At 52.9% G+C, this 17,620-nt stretch overlaps 2 protein-coding genes across 4 annotated transcripts; both read right to left on the bottom strand.

Annotated features, from left to right (window-relative positions):
* Positions 1 to 2,651: 2,651 nt before the first annotated feature.
* Positions 2,652 to 8,610, bottom strand: CDC42EP2 (CDC42 effector protein 2). Of its 3 annotated transcripts, none has more exons than XM_082782101.1 (3): positions 8,512 to 8,610; positions 6,101 to 6,176; positions 2,652 to 3,956 (listed from the first exon to the last, which is right to left on the bottom strand). In XM_082782101.1, the coding sequence occupies exon 3, from the start codon at positions 3,944 to 3,946 to the stop codon at positions 3,380 to 3,382; it is 567 nt and encodes a 188-aa protein (XP_082638227.1). In that variant the 5' UTR covers positions 3,947 to 3,956; positions 6,101 to 6,176; positions 8,512 to 8,610; the 3' UTR covers positions 2,652 to 3,379. The 3 variants fall into 3 exon arrangements, with proteins under 3 accessions (XP_082638227.1, XP_082638225.1, XP_082638226.1); XM_082782099.1 differs by lacking the exon at positions 8,512 to 8,610 and adding an exon at positions 6,985 to 7,040; XM_082782100.1 differs by lacking the exon at positions 8,512 to 8,610 and adding an exon at positions 6,273 to 6,579.
* Positions 8,611 to 8,656: 46 nt separating this feature from the next.
* Positions 8,657 to 17,264, bottom strand: POLA2 (DNA polymerase alpha 2, accessory subunit). Its single transcript, XM_082782087.1, has 18 exons — positions 17,130 to 17,264; positions 16,000 to 16,127; positions 15,825 to 15,910; positions 15,485 to 15,545; positions 15,273 to 15,379; positions 15,005 to 15,189; positions 14,818 to 14,906; positions 14,584 to 14,739; positions 14,431 to 14,493; positions 13,877 to 13,919; positions 13,628 to 13,752; positions 13,117 to 13,155; positions 12,749 to 12,822; positions 12,339 to 12,447; positions 11,191 to 11,294; positions 11,037 to 11,096; positions 10,241 to 10,367; positions 8,657 to 8,800 (listed from the first exon to the last, which is right to left on the bottom strand). The coding sequence occupies exons 1-18, from the start codon at positions 17,251 to 17,253 to the stop codon at positions 8,660 to 8,662; spliced, it is 1,821 nt and encodes a 606-aa protein (XP_082638213.1). The 5' UTR covers positions 17,254 to 17,264; the 3' UTR covers positions 8,657 to 8,659.
* Positions 17,265 to 17,620: the final 356 nt, after the last annotated feature.

Here is a 17,620-nt window from a genome sequence, read left to right as displayed (position 1 = left end):
GGGGGAGGGGCAAAAGGGAGAGGGGAGGGGAGGGGGAGGGGCAAAAGGGGGGGGCAAAATGAAGGGGTGGGGGCAAAAGAGGGGCAAAAGGGGGGGAAAGGGGCAAAAGGGAGGGGTGGGGGGCAAAAAGAAGGGCTGAGGGGCAAAACCCCAGAAATCCAGGATGGTTTGGGTGGAAGGGACCCTCAAAATCATCAAATTCCTCAATCCTGCCCCAAAACTGGGCTGCTCAGAGCCCGGCCAGCCCAGCCTTGTGCCAGGGGTGAGAGAAGTCATCCTGGAAGAGAACACTTTAATAAAATATATTAATTTTATTGATTTTTTTAAATTTATTTCCACAGTTTGTTGGGGACCGCACCCATTTCCCAAACCGTAAGAGACTGGGATACGAAGACAGACTCAAAATCTCCATTTTTGACCCATTTGAAGGCATCAAATCCCAAATCCCAACCGAGAGGCCTCACATTTTTTTTAAAAAAAGTCACTAAACCAGCCCCAAAACTGTTTTTTAATCAATTACCCCAACCCGACAGCTGCCTAAAAGCCCCACAGCCTTCTCCCTTTTCATTCTGCCAACACATTTTTGTCAATTTTTTTTTTTGTCATTTCCCTACTTTATGGCCCGTTTTGGTTTTATTTTTTCTATTTCTGGGCCTTTTCAGGGCAGATTTTGACAGGAAACTTTATTCAGGCCCCAAATTTTGGGGGCAAAATGGAAGATTTTTGGTAGGAGGATGAGGAAGGAGAGGGGCAGGGGGCCAAGGAGGAGAGAAAAAACATGATGGAAACGGGGGGAAAACGGGGAAAAAATGAAGATAATTGGGAACAGAAAGCCAAAAGGATCCAGGAATAAAATACAGAAAAATGACAGGAAAAAAAAAAAATCTGTCCCGTGACAGGGTGGTGAGGAGCTGCAGCAGAGTGGGCAGCAGTGAGGATTTGGGCTGAAATCACGCTCTTTTGGGTAAAAAAGAATTCCGGGGGCGAGCACGTTGCTTTCCTCAGGGTTTTTTCAACGCTTTTTTGGCTCCTCCTTGTGGAAAGATGAGCACAGCGGCAGTTTTTCCCCGATTTTTCGCCTTTTAACACCATTTCTGTCTAATAAGCACTGGGTCTGAAAGAAAACTTTTTATTTTTTAGGATTATTTATTGTCTGTAGGGAAAACTTTTGTTGTTTTAGCATTACTAATTGTCTGTATAGAAAAAAATATATATATTTTTAGGATCATTGTCTGTAGGGAAAATGTTTTGGTTTTTTTTTTAGGATTATTAATCATCTGTAGGGAAAACTTTATTTTTTAATATTATTTATACTCCTGTAGGGAAAACTTTATTTTTTAATATTATTTATTCTCCTGTAGGGAATTGACGTAGAAATCCCCATTTTTGCACAAAATTTGTGCTTCCCACCTGGCGAAAGCCGTGGGCAGAGCAGCTTTCCTCCTCCTGCCGACCCGCCCGCCTCTTTCCTTTATCAATTTGTGGAAAAAAAACTTAAATCCGTGAGTTTTTTTTTCCCCTAATTTGCTGGGAAATCGGGTTATGGGATGCATCGGGGACACTGCAACCTTTTTTTACACAGCCGCCCGTTATCTTAACCCCCTCCCCTTCCCCGAGCTGTAATTAATCCCTCAAAGCCCTCGTTAACTTATTCTGCCTCAATTTTCCCCCAAAAAAGTGAGGAGAAAGGCGTTGTTTGGTGCTGGCGGGGCGAGGCACGGCAGGGAGCTTTTTTCCTGCCTGAGTGACTCACGCTTCTCAGAACGGGTGTAAAAATGCTGGGTTTAGCAACACTCATTTCCAAAAATCGCTCCTTTGGGGAGTGACTAATTGGGGAGGGGTTAATTGAGGAACGATTAATTGGGGAAGGAACGCACGTGCCGGCAGGGTGGGGTCCTGGGCAGGGTGCCTGGTAGGGAAGTAGGGGGAATCCCAAGTGGTTGCGCTGTTTTTTTTGGCTAAAGTAGCTAAAAAGAAATTTAAAAAATCATTGAAAATGCCTTTTTTTTCAGCTTTTTCAGCAGGGGAGCGGTGAGGGAGATGAGACACGGAAAAAAAGGGGGGGAAAAGGGGAAAAAAGGAGCCAAATCATGTGCTCAGAAGGGTGCTGTGATCCCCAGGAGCAAAAAAATATATATATATCAAACAAGGTGGGTTTGGGGCCAAATTAAGGCCAAATTGGAGCAGCTGATGCCCCAAATAAATAAAATTAAGCAGGCTGCCTCCTCCTCGACAGTTCTTATTCCAAGCAGGGCTGTTAGCTTGCCGATTAACCCCAAAATCTTGCCAATTAACCCCAAAACATTGATGCCTAGCCCCAAAAGTTGCCTTTTAACCCCAAAATGTAGCCTTTTAACCCCCAAATCTTGACATTTAACCCCAAAACATTGCCATTTAGCCCCTAAATGTTGCTCTTTAACCCCAAAATCTTGCCATTTGACCCCCAAAGTTGCTGTTCAGTCCCAAGTTACCTTTCAACCCCAAAACACTGACATTTAACCCCAGAAGTTCCTATTTAACCCTAAAATGTTGCCATCTAACCCCAAAATCTTGTCATTTAACCCCAAAATTTTGCCATTTGCCCGCAACCTTCCCTGTAAGCGCCCCCCCGACACAAACGGGCCGAGTAAATGAGAGCCAGGACACGACTGCACAGTGCTCATTAGTCTAATGCCTCGTTAATTAACGAATGCCTCATTAATTAACAATTCACCCATCCAAACGTCGGCCGACAACGTACGGAAACACCAAAAACCACCGAAAAAACAAAGTCAGAGAGCTCCCCGAGAGGTTCCTCAGCAGCCTTCTTCTGGGCTAAAAAGTGCTGAAAACGGTTAAAAGCGACACAGTTTATTAAAACCCGAAGTTTGTTATGCCCCAGCGGGATTTTCCTTGCCTCGATCCTGGGTCACGAAGGAAAACGCAAGTCCCCGTGGCCCATTTTGCCCCAAGATCAGCAGAATTGGGGGTTTTTGCCAATTCGGGGAGCCCGAGGACGCTCCTCGCCCTCCTCCACGTCTTCTTTTCACCTCTCCAACTCCAACCCTGCGCTCCGGGCACGATTTTCCTCGCAAAAACGGTGTTTTTCGGCTTCTCCTTCTTCTCCCTCACCCTCAAAGCCTGGCAGGGTGGGTGTTGTTTTTTTTCCAGAGAACCACCGAATTTCCCCATTTGCGGCGTTTTTGCTTCACCAAGCCAACGCGTCAGGAGCTTTTTCACCCATTCCTCCACCAAACCCCTCCCGAAACGTGCAGGGTCGGCAACGGTTGAGTTTGAGCCAACGGGAAAAAGGAAAAACGATGGAAAAACACCCGTTTCTCGCTGGTTTTGTGTTGTTTTGGTTTTTTTTAGTTTTCCCTTTTCCCGTTTCTGCTCGCTTTCAGGTCAAGATCTGCACCGAGCCCTCCGCTTGATGCCTCTCCATCACCTGCAGGACGTCCTCCAGGATGGACGGCCCCAAGTCGACGTGGAGGGAGAGGAGGGAGCCGGCGTGCGGGAGGAAGGGCTCGGCGCCCCGCTCTTCCTCCTCCTCCTCCTCTTCCTCCACGCCAACCCGCTCATCCAGGTGCAACCGCGGCGGTTTCGGAGGAGCCGGCGCCGCCGGCAGCGTCAATGCCTGCGGGGCGCCCAGAACGGGTAAAGAAACGGCGTTTTTGAGCAACGGCGAGTCCGCCTCCGACGGCGGGCGCTCCCCTAGGGTGGAAGTCCGGGCGAAGCGGAAGGAGGAGGCGCCGGGGGGCTCGGCGCGGGGCAGGAGGTGGAATTTGCCGCGGAGGAAGGAGACGTCGCCGAAGGTGTCGCCCTCGCCGCCGCTGCCGACGTGGATGGTGTGGCGGAAATCGCCGAGCGGCGGGCTGATCATGTCGCAGGACAGCACCTCGCGCAGCTTGGCGCGCTTCCCCTTGCGGCCGCCACGCTTCAGGTAGATGGGCGCCTTGGCCGACATGGCCAAAGACCTGGGGAGGGGGAAGGGGACAGCAGGGGTAATTAGTTAATTGCGGGTCGTTGACCTTTCTAGACTTTTAGTTGGTCAGACAGGTTATCAGTAACAAACCAACCCAAAAAAATCATGAATCCCAGGTGATCTCTCTCTGTTTTAGTCGGTCGGACACCTTATCGGTAACGAAATGACCCAAAACATGAATTATTTCCCAATGCTCTTCCTCCAATTTAGTTGGTTGGCCATGGTATTGATAATGAAGTGACCCAGGTAATTAATTAATTCGAGGTCATCTCCTCTTCTCCACTTTTAGTAGGTTGGATGCGTTATCGATAACGGAACGACCCAAAAAACTCATTAATTCCATGTGTTCTTTCTCTGTTTTAGTTGGTCGGACACCTTATCGATAACAAAATGACCCAAAACATTAATTAATTCCAGGTGCTTGCTCTCCATTTGATTTGGTTGGCCGTGTTATTGATAACAAAGCGACACAGGTAATTAATTAATTCCAGGTCATCCTCTCTTCTCCACTTTTAGTTGGTTGGACACGTTATCGATAACGAAACAACCCCAAAAATTCATTAATTCTAGGTGCTCTTTCTCTATTTTAGTTGGTCGGACACCTTATCGATAATGAAACAACCCCAAAAATTAATTAATTCCAGATGCTCTTCCTCCAATACAGTTGGTTGGCCATGGTATTGATAATGAAGTGACCCAGGTGATTAATTAATTCCAGGTCATCTCCACTTCTCTTGGTTGGGTGTGCTACCGATAACAAAATTACCCCAAAAATTCACTAATTCCAGGTGCTCTTTCTCCATTTTAGTTGGTTGGACACGTTATCGATAACGAAACGACCTGGATAATTAATTAACGCCATGTTATCAATAACAAAATGCCCCAGGGAATTAATTAATTCAATGTCACTTGTCCATTGGGGTTGGTTGGCCATGCTACCAATAAGGAAATGACCTGGAGAATTAATTAACTCCAGGTGCTCTTTCCCTAATTTAGTTGGTTGGCCATGTTATCTGTAACAAAACCACACAGGTAATTAATTAATTCCAGGTGCTTTTAGTTCGTCAGTCCCATTACCGATAAGGGAATGACCCAATTAATTAATTCCAGACACTCTGCTCCTCTACCTGGAGCTGGTGGCCATGTTACCGATAACGAAGCCCAGGTAATTAATTAATTCTGGGTGCTCTCACATCTCCTTTTCAGTTCATCAGCCACATTATCGATAACAAAACCACCCAATTAATTAATTCCAGGTGGGTGAGGCCTTTGGGAATTGATTCTGGGCTTTGCTTTGGCTTTTTTAGCCCAAAAGAGGAGATTTTTTTAAATTTTAAGTGCCCTATTTACCCCTTCCAGCCACCCAGCCCCACACTTAGTAAAAAAATAACTACAAAACCCACAGATTTAGGAAAAAGGGAAGGAAATTGTGATTTTTTTTCCGCCCATTTTACTCCTCTTCATCCAACCCCACCAGGTTACGCACCCGGTTCTAGGCACAGGATTTTGAGAAATGGGGAGGAAGCGAGCAAAATAAAAGCAAAAAACGCTCAGAGCGTTGAGTTTTGGGGGGAAATCCTGGCGTTTTGTGCTTGCTTAGAGCACAAAATGATGGCAAGCACCCGCCCGAAGGCTGACACTGCGGGATTGGGCTTCGTTAATCCCGGGTGGATTAAAGCCTTAACGACAGCCCGCGGCGGAAGCAGCAGCTTGGCCAAAAAGTGTTGAAATCGTTGGGGGAAAAAAAAAATATATCAGAAAACAAAAATACACATTTTTGCCTTGTTTTCCTCAAGCCTGGCCGCTTCTATTCAGTGCCTGTGAGCAGAAATCGCTCTTTTTGCCCTTTTTTTCCCTCAAAAAGCAGCCAGAGCTCGCTGCGAACGCCCTTTGTGTCCACCAAAAGGGGAAAAACGACCTTAAGAAAACCGCATTTTTGGCCAACACCTCCTGGAAAAGGGTCAGCAGGTCACAAAAACACATGGAATTTGGGTTTTTAGGACAACAAAAATCCTCCAAATCCCTTTTCCCCGATCTTCTCCAGCTCCCCCCAGGCTGGCGGTGTCGCTGGGCAGGGCAGAAGAGGTAAAAAGTGGTTAAAAATTCTGTTTTTTTCCCCCATTTTTGGTGACTTACGCTCCGTCAGGCGAAGGCTCGCTGGCGATTACCGGAGCGGCAAATTTCCCATCCCGGTGCCTCCAGGGAGAAAAACCTGCAAAAAAAACACAAAATAAGGTAATTAAAAAAAATAAACAGAATCCTCCGGGACACCTTAAGGGGGGGGAAAGCAAAAAACAAAGCCGCTCACCCCCCAATCTGCCTCTTTCCAGTCCCTTTTCGAGCCTTTTTTTGGGAGAAAAACCACCCGGAGGAGGCTCGGTGCTGGAGGACGCAGAATGAAGCCCCCCCCCCCGGGGAAGGATTTGGGGTGAGAAAGGGGAATTTCGGGGAAAAGGGAGCACTTTTAAGGGGTGTGGGTGTGGCGGAGCCTCGGTTTCGCCCAACTCACCCCCCAGCAAGGGGGAAAAACCCCAAAAGGGGGAGGAAAAGAGCAGGAAAAGCAGCGGGGTGGGGCGGCTCCGCCACCGCCCCCTCCTTTAAATCCCCTAAATCCGGATTTAACCCCCCGTTTACACCCCAAATCCCATTATTTCGGGGGGCTCCGAAGGGGGGGGGGGGCGGTCGGGAGCCTGGCAGCCGGGCGGTGAGGGGGGGCAGGAGTTGGGTTTTTTTTTTTTTTTTTTTTTAGGGTTTAAAAACCCCTCTACCCCCCCCCCCACACACACACACACCCCAAATTTAAATCCGATTTCAACCCGGTTTCAATCCGGTTTGCGACCGGTGTTCCAGCAGGATTTGGGGTCCCAAAGAACCCCCCCCCCGGCCCCTTTTCCTTCTCCCGGCCACCCTCGGGGGGATTTCGCAGCAAGCACACCCCGACGGCCCCAAAACCTCCCTTTTTTGCCTTAAAAACGCGCTGCCCCCCCTTTTTTTTTCCCCTTTTTCCCCCCTTTTTCCACCTCAGCAGCAGGGCCCGGCGGGGCAGGAAGGAGCAGCGAGGAGAGCCCCACCCCGGAGGCCTCGCTTCCCCTACACGCAGGGGGAGGCCCCAAAATCATTGGGTTCGCTCCCAAAATCCTCACGTTCGGCCCCAAAACCCTGCCCGAGGTTCTCCCCCACCCCTCTGCCTGGTCGCTGAGGATTTTTTTGGGGGGAAGAAATCATTGGAAACCCCCCAAAAAGCCCCCATTTGCCCCCAAATGAGGATTTTTATTTATTAAAATTCCACTTTTGCAGGTGTTTTGACTGAAAATGGTGTTTTTATGAGGGAAATTGAGGTGGGGGGGGGGGTTGGGGGAGCTGTGGAGCTGAAAATGGGGCAGAATCGGGGCTCTGCTCAGATTTTGGCTTTTTAACATGGGCAGCACCTGCAGGCATTAAAAAAGGGGAAAAAGAGCCCCCAAAAGGGGGAAACCTTCCCCAAAAATGTGGGAAACCATCCCAAAAGGGGGAAAGAGCCCCAAAAATGAGGGAAACCATCCCAAAAAACAGGGGAGAAGCCCCAAAAATGAGAGAAACCCTCCCAAAAATGGGGGAAAGCGCCCCAAAGAAGGGGGAAAACATCCCAAAAAGGGGTAAAGAAACCCAAAATGGGGGAAAGGGCCCCCCAAAATGGGGAATCGCTTCCAAAAAAAGGGGAAAAGAGACCCAAAATGGGAAAAACCCTCCCAGAAAAGGTGGAAGACCTCCCAAAACAGAAGGAAAGAGACCCAAAAAGAGGGAAAGAGCCCCAAAAATGGGAGAAATGGCCCCAAAACCAGTCTTTCACACACGCTGAAGAAAACAGCACTTTTATTTGATGTGAGAAACCCTAAAATCTGTCAGGTTGGGGGAAGAAGTGAAGCAGGGATGCAGCAGAAACGGGGCCGAGACGCTTTGTGTGGGTATTTGGGGTGAAAAAGAGAAATTTTGGGGCCCAGCCCCACATCACCCCCTGCTGAGGATGGAAACAGTGAGGGGAGTTTCCCCCTAAATCCCTTTTTTCCCCATTTTTCCCCTAAACGTGGATTTGGGGTGGGACAGAGGCACCCAAGACTCCATTGAGGTGGCTGAACACGGAAATAAATTGAGGGAAAAAACAACAAAAAGAGGAAAAAAGGAGGAAAAACCTCAAAACCCACCACAGAGGCAGCACCAAAAAGTGCTAAAATTGCCTCTCGCACCGTTTTTCCCCCCAAATTTTGCTTTATTTCCAGGATTCCAGGCACAGGAGCAGCACCCCAAACCCCACACAAGGTGGCAGCAGTGCTAACGAGGTAATTAACAGCAGGAAATTAATTAGCACTGACATCACTCCCTAGAACTTTTGGGGTTTTCTAGCTGTGGATTTGAGGCAGAAAACAGCAAAAAAAAGGGCTCGGGGCCAAACGTGACACCGGGAATTTGGGAATTTGTGCGCCTGGGGGGGGCGCCTGCAAATTAATTACTCGCTGATTAATTAACCTCGGGGTCCCCAGAGGGGGAGCTGAGGCGGGCGAGCCCCAAACCTGTGGAAATCCCAAGCGAAACCCTCCTGCTCCTGCTCGTTAGTCGTTATTCCTTAATTAACGCCGCCGCTCCAGCTGCGTTTCTCCGTGGCGATCCGCAGATCCCGTCCGTGGGGGGAATCTTTTTTTTTTTTTTTTTTTTTTGGGGTCAGATTTTGATGATTTGGGCCGAGACGCAGGGGTGGCGGCGCTCGGGGTCGCGGGGCCGCAGCAGGAGGCGCCCGTAGGTGCCGCCCACCCGGCCCTTCGTCAGCCGCCCGGGGTTGAGGCAGACGCAGCCCAGCACGTCCTGGGGGGAGAAGAGAGAAGGGATCGAGTGCGTTGGGATCCAGTGGGATCTTGGGGGATCGACTGGAGGGATGGGGGAGACATTGGGGGCTTACGGGATCGATGAGGGGCTTGGGGGGACCGATAGGGGCTTGTGAAACCCGCAGAGATTGGGGATCGGGTGGGATCGACTGGGGATCTGGTGGGATCGACTGGGGGCTTGTAAACCCCACGGGGATTTGGGATCGCCTGGGGATGTTGTGGGGTTGATGGGGGGTTTGTGGGATCGACTAGGGGCTTGGGGAATCAATTGGGAGCCTGTAAAACCTGCAGTGATTTGGGATCAATTGGGGATCGACTGGGGGCTTGTAAACCCCACAGGGATTTGGGATCGATTGGGGATCTTGTGGGATCAATGAGGGGCTTGTAAAACCCTCCAGCGGTTTGGGATCAAACAGGAATCTTGTGGGATCGACCAGGGGCTTGTAAAATCTGCAGTAGTTTGGGGTTGATCAGGGATCTCGTGGGACCAACTGGAACTCGTAACCTCCCTGGAGATTTGGGATCGACTGGGGATCTTGTGGGATTGACTGGGGGCTTAGGGGATCAATCAGAAGCTTGTAAACCCCACAGCAATTTGGGATCGAACCGGGATCTTGTGGGACCGATTGGGAGCTTGTAAAACCTGCAGTGATCAGGGATCTTGGGGGATCAACTGGAGCTCATAGGGCTTGTAAACCCCACAGGGATTTGGGATCGCCTGGGGATGTTGTGGGGTCGACTAGGGGCTTGGGGAATCAATTGTGAGCCTGTAAAACCTGCAGTGATTTGGGATCAATTGGGGATCAACTGGGGGCTTGTAAAACCCACAACTTGGGACTGATTTGGGATCTTGGGGGATCAGGTGAGATCTTGTAAAACCTGCAGTGATTTGGGATCAACTGGGGATCTTGTGGGGTCGATGAGGGGTTTGTGGGATCAACTGGGGATGTAGGGAATCAATCAAGAGCTTGTAAAACCCGCAGCGCTTCGGGATCTGTTGGGGAGCTGGTGGGAGCGACTGAGGGCCTGTAACCCCTCCAGTGATTTGGAATCAATTTGGGGATCTTGTGGGATCGACCAGGGGCTTGTAAGACCCGGAGAGATTTAGGATCGACTGGGAACCTTGTGGGATCGACCAGGGGCTTTTAAGACCCACAATTTGGGACCGATTTGGGATCCTGGGGGATTGGGGGGGGGTGGGATCTCATAAAACCCACAGCGATTTAGGGATCTTGTGGGATCGACTGGGGCCCCGCAGTGATTCGGGGGCGCTGTTGCAGCACGCTCGAGGCGGCCACCGTGTTCTCGCTCGTTAGGGATCGATCCCTTCTTATCAGCGATCCCTCACGGCGATCGATTGATCCCTATCGGCGATCGATCGATCCCAATCGGCGATCGATCGATCGGTCCCGGGGCCGACCTTGACGAAGTAGCGCAGCTCCGAGGGGGTGACGAGGACGTGGGGGGTGGCGGGCAGCCAGGCGAAGCGCGCGAAGCTCTCGTAGTCCACGTTGAGCTCCTCCGAGGGGGGGTACAGCGGGTAGTAGCTGGGGGGGGGAGGGGGAAAAAAGAGGTTTTGGGGCCAAAAAGGGGAATTTTGGGGGTTGGGGGAGTGGAAAGGGGGGGTTTAGGGGCCGAGAGTGGGGTGATGGGGGAGGGAAGGGGGATTTGGGGCACCCAAAGGGGACTTGTGGGGCTGGAAAGAGGGGTTTTGGAGGCCCAGAGGGGGTAAAGGGGATTTGGGGGCTGGAAAGGGGGATTTGGGGCACCCAAAAGGGGAGTTTTAGGGGCAGAAAGGGGGCTTTGGAGGTGGAAAGAAGGGTTTGGGGTGCCCAAAGGGGGATTTTGGGATGCCTAAAGGGGAATTTGGGGGCAAAAGGGAGATTTGGTGGACCCAAATGAGGTATTAGGGGCAGAAAGGGGGATTCGGGGGGCCAAGAGGGGAGGTCGGGGCACCCAAAGGAGGACTTGGTGGGGCTGAAAAGGGGATTTGGAGCACCCAAAGGGAGGATTTGGGGCCAAAAGGGGAATTTGGGGGTTGATTTGCTTCGGGCTGAGCGTGGCGATCATCTATCAGCCTGACATGCGTCCCCCCTGGAGGACTAAAACCCCCCAAATCCCGCAAAACCCCACAAAAAGCAACTGTGGGATGGAAGAAGTGCCGAGGCGCTGTAGGATTTCCCCCTTTCCACCCCAAAGTGGCGCCGGGCGCTCACCTCTGCTGCGTCAGGACGTGGCGCAGGATCCGTGTGAAGCGGTCCGAGCTCCCCGACGAGCTGCGGGGTTCATTAAGGACACAGCCTCTTAATTAGGGGGGCCAGCCCTAATTAACGGGGTCGCGGGGAGCGTTTGGGGCTGGATCCTTCCCACCTGATCTCCTCGGCGCCCATGTGGAAGAGGAGGTCAGTGGAGGTGAGGCCGAAGACGGTGCCGTCGATGTCCAGGGTGCAGGGGTCCGAGACGAAGAGCACACGCTGTGGGGAGAGGGGGCAAACGGCCCCAAAACGCCCCGAAATGGCCCCAAATCCTGCCCTAAACGGGCTCAGGGGCACGAAAAATCCCAAATCTGCCCCAAAATGCACTTGGTTTTCCTTGAATACTGCAAAGTGGGACCTAAAAATTCCAAATCTGCCCCAAAACACACTTGGTTATCCCTAAATACTGCAAAGTTGGACCTAAAAACTCCAAATCTGCCCCAAAACGCACTTGGTTTTCCTTGAATACTGCAAAGTGGGACCTAAAAATTCCAAATCTGCCCCAAAACACACTTGGTTATCCCTAAATACTGCAAAGTTGGACCTAAAAACTCCAAATCTGCCCCAAAACGCACTTGGTTTTCCTTGAATACTGCAAAGAGGGACCTAAAAATCCCAAATCTGCCCCAAAACACACTTGGTTATCCCTAAATACTGCAAAGTTGGACCTAAAAACTCCAAATCTGCCCCAAAACACACTTGGTTTTCCTTGAATACTGCAAAGCGGGACCTAAAAATCCCAAATCTGCCCCAAAACGCACTTGGTTTTCCTTGAATACTGCGAAGTTGGACCTAAAAACTCCAAATCTGCCCCAAAACACACTTGGCTTTCCCTTAATACTGCAGAGTGGGACCTAAAAATCCCAAATCTGCCCCAAAACACACTTGGTTTTCCTTGAATACTGCAGAGTGGGACCTAAAAACTCCAAATCCGCCCCCAAACATGCCTGGCTTTCCTTAAGTCCTTTTAATGCAGGCCCAAAACTTGCCCCAAAAGGCCCTAAATCCACCCCAAAACACCAAAAAACGCCCCCAAATGACCCTAAATGCCCCCAAATCACCCCCCGCAAAGGCCCCAAACCTTCCTGTAAATGCCCCCAAATGCCCCAAAGCCACCCTAAAATGCCCCAAACCCACCCCAATCACACAGAGCTCCCCCCAGCCACCCCAAAACTGCCCCAAATTGGAAAAGGAGGCAGAAAAAGCCCCAAAATAAGAGCGGTGGGATTTTGGGGTGAAACGGGACGTTATTGGGTCCGTTACCGCTCTGTCCTCCTTGGGCAGCTCGGGGCAGGGGAAGGGCGGCTGCGGGTAAACGCAGTCATGGTGCACGTCCCGGGACGATGGCACCAGCACCAGGTGCGGGGCGGCACTGCCAACGGGGTGAAAAAACAGGATTTAGGGTCAGGGAGGAAAAAAAAATAGGGTTTAAGGGACAGGGAGATAAAAACAGGGGTTTAGGAAATGGGGAGAAAAAGGGAGATCTAGGGGACAGGGAGGAAAAGGAGGGGAACGTGGGGATTTAGGGGATGGGGAGGAAATAATTGGGGTTTGGGGAATGGGAAAAAGGGAGATTTGGGGGATTTTTGAGGCCTAGAAAAAAGGGATTTTTGGGGTCCAGGAAAAAGGAAAAAAAAAAGGGATTTAGGGGAGGGGGAGGCCGCAGCCCCTACCTTCGGGTCCCTTCTAGGATCATCTTGAGGCAGAGCTTGAAGACGTCGGAGAAGGAGGCGGGGAGCTGGCAGTTCTGGGGGAAAACGAGGGGATTTTGGGGAAAACAAAGGGGCTTGGGACAAAAGAAGGGGTTTGGGGGGATTCCTCGCTTCCTCCTGCTTTTAGGGCACTCCCCGGCCTCCCCTAAAGCAGATGAAACAGCCAAAACGATAAAAACACTGGGTTTTGACTCATTTTGGGGGCTTGTGACAACAATCTGCCCCAAATCTACAGGGATAGGAAGGATTTGGGGTGAAAAACCACAGTTTTTGTAGGGTCAAGGCCACAGGGGGCCCCAAAACCCACAAATTCACACCCCCGGACTCACCTCCACCTGCTCGTGCTTGGCGTCAACGAACGGCCCAAACTGTGAAGAAACGGGGAAAAAATCAGAGGAAAATGGGCAGGCTGGCCTCAAAACTGCCCCAAAAAAAGGTATTTTGATGATTTTCGGTCATTACATTTTTCCCCCTCAAGCCATCAGGGCAAACCTCATTGTGGATTTAACTCCTGGGGGGCTCCAAAAGCACTGTTAGCTCTTAAAAAAAATGGCATTTTTTTGTTGCTTTGGGAAGAAAAAGAGACTTTTTGGGGTTTTTCCCCCAAAAAAAGGAGCTCTCCCCTTAGCAACCCCACAAAATTCCCCTCGTTTGAAGTGGATTTAGGGTAAATCTGAAGGCGTTTCCGTGCCGTAAGCATCAAATTCGGGCTCAAAACAGGGACGGGGAGGTCTGCAGGAATTCTGGGGGGGTTCCTAAGGGATTTTTAAGGGGTTTTGATGACAATTTAAGGGGTTTGGGGAAATTTTTTTTGGGGGGGGGCACCCCGCAGAGCCTCACCAGGACGCAGACGTCGGGGCGGTCGCGGGCGATGACGTCCAGGAGGTCGGAGAGGGGGTCGAAGGCGACGGTGTCGGAGGTGGCGTAGGGCCCGCAGGCCACCAGCACCGCCCGCTGCTCGGGGCCTGGGGGGGGCCAGGGGGGGTCAAGGGGGGCTTGGGGACCCCCCCGGCACCCTAAAATTGAGGGGGGTCCTCGAGGGGTCCCGTTAGGTTTGGGGGGTGGAAGGGGGAGGCGCTGGGGGCTCACCTGCGGCTGGCGGCGGAAGGGAGGGGAAGGGAAGGGGCTGGGGCTGCGGAGGGAAGAAGGGGAGGAAAACGGGGTGAAACGGCCCCAAAACGGGGTTAAACAGCCCCAAAACGGGGTGAAGAGCTTCCAAAAAAGGAGAAAGAGCCCCAAAATTGGGTGAAAGGGTTCCCCCCCCCCCCCCAAGAAGAAACAGAGCCCTGAAAGTGGACCTGACCCCAAAACAGAAGAAAACCAGCCCCCCTCCAAAAAAAACCCTCCTGGGCAAAGTTGGTGCCCCCAAAATATCCTAAAACCAGCCCCCCCCCCCCAATAGGGACCCCCAAATCCCCTAAAAAGCCCCCCCAAATCCAAGACCCCCCAAAAAAGAAGCCAGACCCTCCCAACCCCCCCAAATCAAAATTGGCCCCCCCCCCCCCCAAACCCCCCTCCTCAGCCAAAACCGGGATCCAAAAACTTCCCCAACCCTGAACCAGCCGCCCCCAACTCTAAACCAGCCCCAAACCCACCATTTTTCACCCCAAACCCACCGTTTTCCACCCCAAAACCCCACTCACCTCATAGAGCCTGGACACCACCAACATCTTCCCGGTGCTGTTGATCCCCTCCAGGGCCACGATCTAGAAAAAACAACCAAAAAAATCAATAAAAAAGGGGGGATAAAACCCAAAAAAACTCAAATTTTGGGGGCTTTTGGGGGAAATCCCGACCTGGCCGGGGAAGAGGGAGAATTCGGGGAGCTCGGAGAGGTCGAGGGGGACGCGGGTGCCCCCCGAGCGCTGCCGGTCGCCCTCCAGCACGGCCGATTTGGCGTTGAGCTTCCCGTTGCTGTCGCAGGCGATTTGGCCCAGCAGGGTCACGGGTTCCTGCGAAAAAAGGTAAAAAAGGGAAAAATTATAAAGGTTATATTTAAAAAATGGGATATGAGGCCCAAAGGAGCTTGCCTGAGCCGGGAGGAGCGCCGAGGAGAAGTCCTCGAGGCCGTGGTGGGTCCTGAGCGCTGCGCCGAGCTCCTCGATCCGCCAGCAAAGCACTGAGAGAGGGGGGAAAAATATCAATGCCGCCCCCAAAAAACAGCTAAATTGCCCCAAAATGAGGGGTGACCCCCCCCGTGCCCACCCCCAGCCTCACCTTCGCGGACGTCGAGGGGTTTTTGGAACATGAATTTGTAGGATTTGGTCAGGGAGTCGTCGGGGTGGGGGAAAAGTTTGGGGGCGCAGCCCCCGGAGCCCCCAAAAAGGGTCTGGGGGACGCCGAAGGAGGCGACCACCTCCCCCCGGCCCCCCCGTGCGGTGTATTTTTGGGGTGGGGTGGCGCTAAATAGGGGAAAAAACGGAGAAAAAGGTTAAAAAGGTGATAAAGGGGAGGGGGAAAGAGGAAGGGGAGGGGGAGGTTTTACCTGGGGGAGAGGCTGGAGGGGGAGAACAGCGCGTAGGGGCTGTGGGCTGAGGGGGGCCGCTTGGGGCGGGGGGTGGCGGGGGGGGCCCCGGGGCGTTTTTGGGTGGTCTGCGGAGAAAAAAGGAGGTTTTGGGGTCACGGGGGGGCTTGGAGGGGGAAAGTAGGGGAAATAGGAAGGATTTGGGGTCAAAATGGGGGGAATTTGGGTCGCACCTTGGAGGGCGTGGTGTAGGCATCCAGCAGCTCCTCCTCCTCCTCTTCATCCTCGTCGAGCCTGGGGGCTCGTTAAGGAGTAGAAATGCCTCGAAACCACCCCAAAATCCCCCAATTTTGAGGGTTTTTCTTTTAGGGTGCCCCCCAGCCCCACCCCAAACCCCTCACCGTTAATTTTTGGTGCTAACGAGGCTTTGCTTTGGAGTTTCTCCCCCAAAAACCCCCTTATTTTTTTCACTTTATCCCATAATTTCAACTTATTTCCCCCCAAAAATACCTCCATCTTTATTTTTTAAAGTAAACTTAGCTTTCTCCCCCCGTTTTTCCCCCAAAACGATACAGCTCCTGCAGGGAGTGGACGTCTCGGAGGCCGCCGTGGCGGCTGCTCGACCTCCGGGAAGCTCTGCTGCCCCTCTTGGCCAGGACCTGGGGGGAAAAAAAAAGAGGGGTGGGCACACGTGGCCCCCTTCCGCCTCCTTTTTGGGGTGGTTTTGGGGTCTTTTGGGGGTCCCCACCTCGTGCTCGAAGGCGGCGAGGCTGTCGAGGGTGAGGCGGGGGTCGAGGTCCTTGCTGGTGACGAAGGCCAGCAGCTCGTTGGCCAGGGGCACGGGGCCCAGCCGGTGCGTCAGGCTCAGCTCCAGCACTGGGGGGGGGAAATGGGGGGGATTTGGGGTCCCACGAGACCCCAAAAAGCCTCGGGGGGAGGTTGGGGTGAGAGCAGCCACGCCAGGCATCACCCCCCAGAGCCCCAAAGCTCCCCCCCTGCTGTGTTCCCCAAGTGTTTTCCCTGCAGTAGGCAATACCACCCCCAAATGCCTCTCTGACAGCCCCAAAATCACCTGAATTCCCCCAAAAAGGCTCCCCCGTGGCCTGAAACACCCCCCCCGTGACCCAAAACTGCCCCCCAGCCACCTTCTGTGACCCCTTGGACTGCCCAAATCCCTCCGAAACACCTCCCTGGGATCCTGAAAGCCCCTGAATTGCCCCAAACACCGGCCTGTGACCCCCCAAAAAAACACAAATTGTCCTAAATGCTACCCTGTGACACCAAAAGACCCCTAAATTGCCCCAAACACCTGACTCTGACCCCAAAACCCACACAAACATGCCCCAAATCCTTTCTCTATGACCCTAGAAGCCCCCTAAATCACCCCAAACACCTTCCTGTGACCCCAAAGCCACCCTAAACCAGCTCAACTCCCCCTCAGATTACCCCAAACGCCTGCCTGCAACCCCGAAACCCCCCCAAATCACCTGAAACTTACCTCGAGTCACCCCAAACTCCCTTCAAATCCCCCCAATGCCCTCCCTGTGATGCTGAACCCGCCCTAATTGCCTCAAACCCCTGCCGGTGACCCCAAAACCACCCCAAACCGACCCAACTCCCCCTCAGATGCACCAAACCCCTTCCTGTGACCCCAAACACCTGCCTGGGACCCCATTCCCACTCCAAATCCCCCCAGCTCCCCCTCAAATCCCTCTCTGCGACACAAAAACACCCCTAAATTGCCCCCCAACCCTCCCCCTGCGACCCCAAAACCTCAAGGAGTCATCCCAAATCACCCTAAACGCCTCCCTGGGACCCAAAAAAACCCCTCAAATCGCCCCAAAACCCCTCCCCTCGCCCCCTCGCCCCGGCCCTTACGCTTCTCGGCCACATCCTCCCCGTCGCAGCGCAGCTCGAACAGCGCCAGCTCCCGCAGCACCGCCTCGGCCGGGTTCGGGCCCGCTCCCGGTCCCGGCCCCGGTTCCAGCCCCGGTTCCGCCATGGTCGCGCCAAAAATCCCGCGCCGGCGCGCCCCCGCCACGCTTTCCGGCCCCCAGGGGGCGGGGCCTCTCCTTATAAGGGCAGGGCGGCCGCAAGAGGGGGGTGGAGCCGGGGGGCGGTGGGCGGGGTTATGCAGACGTAGGGTGAGTGGCCAATGGGAGAGCGAGGGGCGGGGCGATAGGGGGTAGAAAGTGGGGGCGTGGCTGTGTGTACGAGCCAACGGGATAACGAGGGGGCGGGGCGTTAAAGGGGTAAAAAGTGGGCGTGGTTACGCAGATTTAGAGTGAGAGTAGCCAATGGGAATGGAGGGGCGGGGCCAGGCTCTTAAAGGGGCAGAACTGGCGGGAATTTCCCGGCCCTAATAGGGG

Source organism: Aythya marila (assembly GCF_965140915.1).
Source record: "Aythya marila genome assembly, chromosome: 35".
In the NCBI taxonomy this organism is placed as follows: Eukaryota; Metazoa; Chordata; class Aves; order Anseriformes; family Anatidae; genus Aythya; species Aythya marila.
The sequence above is the reverse complement of the archived record's forward strand: the minus strand, read 5'-3'. Positions and strand labels throughout refer to the sequence as shown.